Source organism: Acanthaster planci, linkage group LG02 (assembly GCF_054643075.1).
Source record: "Acanthaster planci isolate LZ-2023a linkage group LG02, COTS_SCS, whole genome shotgun sequence".
Taxonomy (NCBI): Eukaryota; Metazoa; Echinodermata; class Asteroidea; order Valvatida; family Acanthasteridae; genus Acanthaster; species Acanthaster planci.
Window position 1 is genome coordinate 4,152,094 of NC_141778.1, and position 9,456 is coordinate 4,161,549.

At 42.4% G+C, this 9,456-nt stretch overlaps 1 protein-coding gene across 1 annotated transcript; it reads left to right on the top strand.

Annotated features, from left to right (window-relative positions):
• Positions 1-1,185: 1,185 nt before the first annotated feature.
• Positions 1,186-7,791, top strand: LOC110975378 (heparan sulfate glucosamine 3-O-sulfotransferase 1-like). Its single transcript, XM_022227827.2, has 2 exons — positions 1,186-1,737; positions 3,625-7,791. The coding sequence occupies exon 2, from the start codon at positions 3,723-3,725 to the stop codon at positions 4,899-4,901; it is 1,179 nt and encodes a 392-aa protein (XP_022083519.2). The 5' UTR covers positions 1,186-1,737; positions 3,625-3,722; the 3' UTR covers positions 4,902-7,791.
• The last annotated feature ends 1,665 nt before the right edge of the window (positions 7,792-9,456 follow it).

The window sequence follows — 9,456 nt, forward strand, 5'->3', positions numbered from 1 at the left end:
CCTGTGAGAGTTGTGAGTATTTTTAAAATATTTGTGAAGTATGGGGATTTATCACTGCTGTCTATGGGAATTTATTTGTTGTGGTGCACCCTTATTATAATCACATCTAGTAGGCTTTATGCACCATGTGCAAGCACACTTTTCCCCATGACTTGTGACATACGCCCTCTATTGGCCGTGATTATTACCAGCCCTCAGTTTTAGAAACAGTAAGGCACAACGGCACAATACGACGGACGACTACAAGACGCGACGGCACGACGTCAGGACGCCGGCGCGCCGCGACAGTGCGACGGCACGACGTGACGATATGATGGAAAGTCGCAACGCCACGACGGCACAACTCAACACATAAAGCACAGCATTAAAGCAATACGAAAAAAGGCGATGCCACGACACGACGGAGCCGTCATAGCGTCGCGCCGGGGCAACGGGACGACGCGACGCTAATTTTATTGTCTATAGAACACCATACAATCACCAACACCCGACGGTCAAAGCCTGGTGCATTTCAGCGCGGTATGCGCCTTTAAGTTTACCATTAACATAACTTTTTACTTCGGTGGCCAAAATGCAGGCGAGTTATCTAAATCCGGGCATGCGTGATAATCCAACACGACTACGGGTGTGGGCATTTCCGGGCGCTTGGATACCAACAAATGCCATTCTCTTCAAAGCCTTTATTCAAGCCGTGGCATCTGTATTTAACGGTCGTGGCAGAAAAGTGGCGTGGCGCTCTTCCTTGCAGTTGCCCAGTCGCGAGACAAAAATGTTGATGAAGCAACAAAACCAAATATAGGAAAAAAGTCCCCCCAAACTATACAGTGCCAAACTTTGGCTTTTATTTGTTCGAGTATTCCCATTGTGGTGACCTTGGAAATGTAACGTTGAGGTTTGACCATAGACTAGTACATGTACGACCATGGTTTATCCCCTAAGTAATCCCCCGTTTTGACTTACTTGAGATTGTTTCGATTTGTCTGTAAGAAATGTTCCCGATGTTCTGTTTTCAAACGAATACACAAACAACAACCAACACACAACCCAATACCCAAGCAAGCAAGCAAGCAAACAAACAAACAAACAAACCCCAAATCCACAAACAATACAAAAACCCCTCGGCCGGGATAGATAAAAATGGTGCACCGGCGCGGCTCGAACGAAGTCTTGTTATTAAAGGCGAGTTAATGTGTATCTGGCCTCTACTGCTTCTAACGTTTGCGGTAACTTCCGAGTCAACTGCACACAATGCTGTCGTAAAGCGAATATCTTCCTGATAACCAAAAGCGTAGTGCACACAGCACAGTTAAACATTCTGGACTCGTCCTTTACTGCATGTGGTATCACGGAGTGGGACATTTTATAACTTCCTCCATGGCAGTGTGTGTTTTATTCCTCCATGGTTTATAAACTAGTATCAATCCTGTTCACGACACCCGTGTAGTGCGTGTGCTGTATCCTCGTTTCGGCAGCACACAGTCTGATCTGGCCGAGTGCACCCATGCGTGAACCGTCAAAGGGTCCCTCTTCGGCGGACAAAAGAGTTGTGATTTGCTATGCACCGCGGAATCACTTTGCATACTTGTAAGGTTAGCGACTGCTTGCTGACAATAGGAAATTACCTTCCAGAAATAACTCGACAGCATTTTTATTCCAACATGGCAATGGCTGGAGCACGGTCCGTCCTGTTACTAAAGTGCGACTGGGGTATACCCTCGTAAGTTGCCCAGGAGAGAGGTAAGATCTATTCATGAAGCTGTGATCTATTGAAAGGTAACGTCAGCAGTGTGCAGCTCTGTGCCGTTTGGAAAAGGACTTACCATTCGTGTCATTGCATTTCGTGTGTTTAGACACGGTTAAGAGTCCCAAAACTTGAGAACTAACGTTAGCATTTAACGTGAGTAGAAGCATGGAGCTGGTGCAAGAAACAGTCAGTCCGACTCTTCTTCGTGCATGCAGTACTTCATGGATGGACAGTCTGGTATCGATGCTCTGAAATTTCTGTCGATTTCCTTCCAAAGTCGTGGTAGTAATTCAGTCTTGGGAAGAATTCCCCAAATCACTGCGGTAACGTTTCAGGCATCAGAAAGAGACAACAGGGGCGAATCCAGGAATTTTCCTTGGGGTCATGTTTTTATAGTTGTTGGGAACTAGTTGGGAACATGCGGGCACATATAGGCAACGAATTACATGCACATATACATGTACAACCCTTTTAGGGTGCTTTTTGACACCCCCCGCACCTTGATCCACGCTAGGATAATATGTCCTGAAAAGTCAAATTTTGCAGGGAATATATTGAACCGTTTACTTAGAAAACATAATTTTTAGACCAGTCTCATATGTTTTTGAATAGGGTTTCAAGTAATGTCCGTATATGGAACTCTTTCCTTTGGATGCTTTCTACGATTCTAATATCCATAAAAATCCCACTGCTTCGCCGTAACTGGGCAGCGATCATTAAACTGAGTGTTAATACAGCACTGGGAAATCGAATGTATAGTTTGTAAATTGTAATGTTGTTCCATTCAACAAGACTGACTATCAGCATTGCCCCTTTTATAAACTTTTGGCTCCCTCGTCAGTAGTGGATGCGGTCCCCGGCACTTGGTAGGCGCATTACACGTGGTCTTTGACCGAGGGCGGTAGATTACCCTCACATACATTAAAGTGTTGACTGAGCTTGAATCAAGCTTTATCTGGAAATAAATCTCCTTCTAAACGTCATGGATGGTGGTCAGTAGAAAAGCAAATCAATACGTATGTTTCACACAGTGTTACCCTAAAATTCTCACTCGGGTGTTAATACACCAAATAATCAAATACTGTTATTTAAACAGAAATAAGACCCTTATAAAAGTGCATGTAATAGTTACTGATGTACATTTTCAGGCACAAAACCTGTCCCTAGCCAATGGTTGTATTTGAAGCGTGAAGGGATAAACTTGTCTGTGACGGAGAAATTTGACCATTTGACATACCCTATGTAACAGGTGTTTCCATTAAACAGCCCACCTGTTCTCAAGGTTTTTTATTCCTTGGACACACGTCTTTCCATTTCCCCAATGAGGACAAGCCACAGTTCCTGCGTTAGTGGCCCCAGGGTCATGACCTCATTGGTTGCTTACTAAATTGACCATCCTTGAAATAATTTCGTACAGGTTGTGCTCCCTCTGCATGACATCATCACTTTGGATGTACGCAAATGTAATTCTTATTTCCCAATTTGACTCGATTTTACAGGAAAATATTGTGTTATATAGCCTATATGTATTGACAACACGGTTTTACATTTATTTGCTCAATTTTCCACATACAGTGCAGAAAAGCCTTTCCTTTTTGTTCAACTGACGCGATTGTGAAATATATGTAGACTGTACATGTATGTGTACCGCTCACGGTGTTCTGAGGTACCACTTTAGTGTACTGTACCTTTTAGTTCACGTAGTAAAGCGCGTCTCCAAATTAGTCAAACTCAGCTGAAATGATTCTATCTGTTCCTGTGTATCGGCTGCTTCATCGGCTTTTCAAAATGTTACAATATGCGGCAAGAACCCAATTCAGAGTGGGCCAAGTTGCGAACTAAAAGTTTTTACTAATGAGGTTACATTTTTGTATTTATAGATAAACTGCGTTGTCCAATGTGGAATTGGAAGAACCTCGGATTCAACCTCATCCATTCCAAAAGAAAGTGGTCGTGGCACCTTTGACGATCTTCCACCATGAGCGACGCTGACACATTTGCAAGCGGCAGAAGTTGGAGGAGGATGGTCGCATCGTTTGCACTGGCATTCCTGTTGCTAACATTCACTCTTGGAATATTGGGAGGAACATACCCACATGAGGAGAGTCATGTTGAAATTTGGTCAAAGCCAGACGCCGGGTACCAGTCAGAGGTAGATAAGCCATTCCAATCTACTCACAAAGTTTATCCTGACCAAACCGGTTCCATTTCGGGGGACAAGTCATTTTTTCCAAATAATGTCACGTGCGACAGATGTTGCTATCGCTACACAACCGTCGAAAACGGTATTATGAAAATCCTGAGTCAACCTGAACTCAAAGAAAGAGGCTGCAAGAAGAGATTTCCAGACGCCATGATCTTCGGCGTGAAAAAGGGCGGGACCACCACCTTGAAGAACTTCCTCAGCTACCATCCCGACATCGCCTTCACTCAGGAAGAGTTAAAGTTCTTCACCTCGTCTGAGGACAGGGAGAAGGGATTGGAATTCTACCGACGCGAGATGATCTACTCCACCCCGGATCAGATCTCCATGGAGAAAACGCCGGCTTATTCTCATTACCCGAAGGTCCCCGCAATGATTGCAAAAGTCCTGCCCGATGTCAAACTCATCATCATCATGCGGGACCCCGTGGAGCGAGCGGTATCCGACTACGTGCACATGCAAGTCACGATTGCCAAAAAATGCAAAAAGGGGAAAGCTTCGTCAAAGTGCTCGATCGAGAATTCGGGTTACTTCATAGCCGATACTTTCGAAGAGTCCGTCATCGATTCAGACGGCGAGGTCAACTATTCGAATCAGCTTGTAGCAAAAGGACTTTACGTCATTGACATAAAACGATACCTAAAGTACTTCAAATCCGAACAGATCCTTGCAATAGACGGGGAGGCGTTCATCAATAATCCCTACCCGGCCGTCAAGAAAGTGGAGGAGTTTCTAGGTATCAGGGATTACTTTGCGCGTGACCACTTCTACTTCGACGTGCAGAAGGGGTTCTTCTGTCTGAACAAGCCCATCCCCAACAACTGCATGAAGAAGGCAAAAGGGCGCCCTCATCCGGATGTAAACGACCAGACGCTGAGGAAGCTGCGCGACTACTACCGGCCGTACAACAAGGCACTGAACCAGCTCATGGAAACTGATTTCCACTGGTCTTGATAAATGTTACACGTGGACCATTCTTGACGCCCTGATGTCTTCCCTGTCCTCTCCGAGCGGGAAAACCAGAGGGCATGTCAGTAATGGCGTTCCTTTGATGTAATCACTAGCTGAGTTCGGGTGGCTTGTTCTCGTATGTTCCGAAGAGCTCGATTTGTTGTTCATGGGACGGCCGCTCGAACGCTGGGAAAGTACAACCGGTTATCGCTACTAGTTTGTAGCAAGCAACATTCAACATGGCGGCATCCTTGTGCATTCTTCAAGAGTTAATGTTTGCAACTTCTTTTCCATTAAAAAAAATGCTGTCATCAAAAACGTTGATTTTGCAAAACATTCTATTTTCTCCAGCTTTGTAAGCCACCTCGATAGTTTTGCAGCTTTTCAAAATCAAATCTCATGAGTTTTTCCGTGTGTTTCTGTAAAACCCTGACGCAGAGGTGGTGTGTGAACCTCTTCCGAGATCAGTGTTCTTGTGTTGTGTTCCCGCCGTTTGAGCGCGAGAACACGAATCCTGGGTAGAACAGGCCGCGCGAACTCGACCACTGAGTGTTTGCAGAAGTTAGGGCGCGTTAAGGCACCTTTTCATATGTACGCTTTTTGGTTCGTTGCGCACACGATGCGTTCATGCGTTTTGCTTTCACGTTCGGCCTTCAAAATCGCCCCGGGAACGATTTTGACGGATACACGACGCTCGGTGCAAGTGTTGACGCGCATATGGAAATGTACCTTTAGGTGTTCGATATACGCTGGACAGACGAGACCAATTTCTGGCTGTTTGAATGTGATGGAGAGTCCGGTTGAAAAACTTCCCACTCATCCATGTCCTCTTTGCCGGTGAGAGCGCACTTTTAACTCAGGGTGGATTAATACATGTACATAGTAGTTTACCTACTGCCGTAGACGAAACCAAAGAAACGCCAGTACTGCAGTGACATCTCACTCAGGCACGTGTTCTTAAACTTCAGGTGCGCGTGCAGCAAGCAAAATTACTCAGCAGAGGCATGTGAAACGCATCCAGTTCAACCGCATCGATGTTTTTTTATTCTGGTCACTGAATTTGTCTATCCGTTGCTAGTTTTTACATAAAGAAATGACGGCCGTGGAAGACACCGGGTATGTGCATAGGTTTCTGCGCATTTGGCATGGGACACGTGTAGCACACGCTACCAGTTTCTGTACGGTCTATGCCATTCTCGACTTCAGTAGCCTTTTTGAAACATTGTGGACACAATAGGCAGGCGCTATTTAATACGGGTAAACTAGGAGTGAACACGAAAGATTTTATCTCAACCAAAACGTGCCCTCCTGCACCTCAAATTGGCTAACGGACTGCATGAGCGTTCCTCAATACATGTACACCCAACATGATGGGAGCCAACATGACGAGGTTCGGTCTTGCCCTGTACGTCTGGGTGCATGCGCAAGCCTTGTTGAAAAATTTCCCACGAGCCTGACTCTTTTTTGTCAAGTGAGTGTGCAGATCAACTCTTTAATTTGAATAATTTTTTGTTACGTCACAACAGTGTTGTTTCTGTCAATCAGTGGTTGGCAATCTTTGGCTCGCCACCTTTACGAAATAAAACAGTAATTGGCAAGAAGCTAAAAAAATATACCTCGGGCAGCTAGCTGTTGAAGCATTAAAATTAAGCACTACTATTTATACCAAATTAAAATATCTTCAAATTTTAAAATGGGGCAAATAAGTTACATTCAATTTGGGTAAAGTTATTGCCAAAAGATTGACTCGTTGGAATCTAGCCGTTTTTCCAACACTCGGCTTTGTCTCCTCCTCTGGCTTGGTCTCTGAGATTGAACCCCGAATGTTGGCTTACAGTGTTGGAATTAATATGCTTCAGTGTTTGGCGCCGGTGCGAGTAGATCCATCTTCATGTTGCGATGGCACTCCTTGGCTTCAGCTAACTACGGCAGCTCGACAACGCCGAGTGTTGGAAAAAAGTAATAAGTATCTCTTGTGATAATGGACATACATTGCACTGAGATTTGTAGGCCTACTTATCAAAGATCATGACACGGATTTAACAGAACATACTTTTTAAATGAAACTTCTTAATCCTCTTGAATTGAAGAACCTATGCAATGTAATTTTAATGCATTTTTTTCTCCTTTGTCCTTTTAAACGTTATTTTTAAATTCTGTCGTTCCATTTTCACGGCTTTTTCAAGTAAGATACCGCCTTGTCTTTATACTAAATTATGTTATTTACATATTTATGACCAAAAGTGTGATACGTGTCGGTATTACAGCTACTTCGCATTCTGACGTGTCGGAATTTGCATATTTGTGTGATGTTAATGTTGTTACTTTGCGTCTTTGCTGTTGGAGTTAAGTAAGTCACTTAGTTAATAAGTTAATGAATAAAATGTAATATTCAAAGAGCAAATTATCTAAGCAAAGAAAACCAGAAAAGATCAGTTTCCTCCTGCAATGACATCACCGCAACAGCGCCCTCAAGTTGTTATTTTTTAATGAGAGAACGCATGCTGAATAATTGCATTTTGGAGAACAATGAATTAGCGGCAACTGGTTCCAAAATTCATATCAGACGAATTGTAAATTCTTTATTTCTAGCTCAAGGTGTACTGTCATAACATAAAGGCACTATCTATTCTGGTTGTTTGTTCAACTTGGGAAAATTTGCGGATACCGCTTAATGTGTCTCCACGATTTGAGGGAACTAATGATTTTATTTGGGTTTGGTTGCGACATGGGAGATTTGCACCTTGCGTTCAACTCCCTCTATTCGGGTACAAACCTGAACTAGATTGGAGAGTTTGTTTTAATAGCAGAACGATATGATCCAGCAATATCAATTTCTGGTTGATGATTTTAATAAACGTTCATGCATGGCATCATTAAAGTGCAGCCGCAATGATTTTTTCTTCGACACAATTTTTCTGCATCTTTGTACTTTTCTTCAATTCATGCACGAAAACTCTTCCACACTCCTATTAATACATTAATGTTAAATGCATTAAAAAGTGCATATTTTTTCAACAATAAAAATTGTCCATGTTTTCCTGGACAACTGAAGATTCTAATGCAGTGAAGTCATCTAGGGAAGACATGGCTCAGTGCATAGGTGTTTCTGCTTAACTTGTGAATCCAGAATTTACTCACTAAAAACAGTTCTTAGAGAGCAATTGATAGTTTCTTTTTGCTTTCCACTTAAACAACGATGAATTGGCAAAGAAGAGAAAACTTAGTCCAGGAAAGTCTACAAAAAACGCAGGACTTTTTTTGTGAAAAGACCATTGTAACATTGAGGCTTCTTCCTGAGATGACATCACAGTATTGCTCATGAATACGGAAATCCTCATTAGCATAAAAACCGAAAAGGCATTTAAATACCCTTTGAAATAGTGAAACCAAAGTTTAAAAATTAGGTTTACCGAGGCACAGAGGTGCATTTTACAGGTTTGTAATCAAAAAATTGATTGCAGCTAGCACTGAACCTGATCTCAAAACAATAACGGTCCTTGACGTTCTACAAGAGGGCGCCCTTTCATGTTATGACATTAGCAATGCCTCAGTGCTCAGCATAGTGCCCCTAATTAACCGTATTGTAAATTTGTTGAGTGTAAAAACCTTTCGTTTCTCAGTTATAGTCCCACATCACTTGTCCTTCCGTAACCCTAGAAGTCGAAGGCACGTGACTTGCTGTTGCAATCAGCAAATGGCACGCTATAATGGAGCCGGGAGCTAACAATGCTAAAAAAAAAAAGAAAAAGAAAAAAACAAACAAACAACCAAACCAAGGATCTTTGAAAGAAAGTAGCAGGGAACTGAATTGATAGGGACTCAGACACAAACCTTTAGGTTTCCAAACCAAAAACAGGCAAAAAGAATTTATTCACGGAATAAAGGTGGGGATTTACGTTTCATTTGAAAAACGTGTAGAAAATTTTCCCGTACCGTTTAAACGTTTAGCCAACACTTCACAGAAGCCCCCGCAGCCTACCTCGGTGTTTTCATATACGCATAATTATGTAGTTCAATAATGCACATGGTTCAACCAATGTAAAAATGTAAGCTGATGTTGGGGCATTTAAAACAAGCAATGTTTATTGTTTTAGAATCCACTCTTTTCTCAAAAAGTGCATGGATGTCGAAAGGGAAAAGTGTTCCGAACATTGAGTACATTTCACAGGCATCGTTTGCAATAAAAAAAAAGTAACACCAGACTGCATCAATCAAAACATCAATCCTCTAAAAGGGACAGTTCTGTTTAAACGTTTCAGAACATCTGTAAACGGATTTGGAAATAGTCTCGTTTAAACGTGTAAATGTCCCACTTACCCTCATCAAGGAAACAACCAGGTGAAAATTAACCACTTCAACTGAACCTGAAAAAAAAACAAAAAAAAAACCGAAAACCCAATAAAATTGATCGAAACCTTAGACTTAAAATTGCAGAACCTTGAACACCTAAGACCGTGCAGTAAAAAACAAAAAGTGAAACGTTGTACCAGTAGAGTATAAATGACCTGATGAGATTACAAAGACTTTAATCATTATAGCATGATGGGACTCCAGT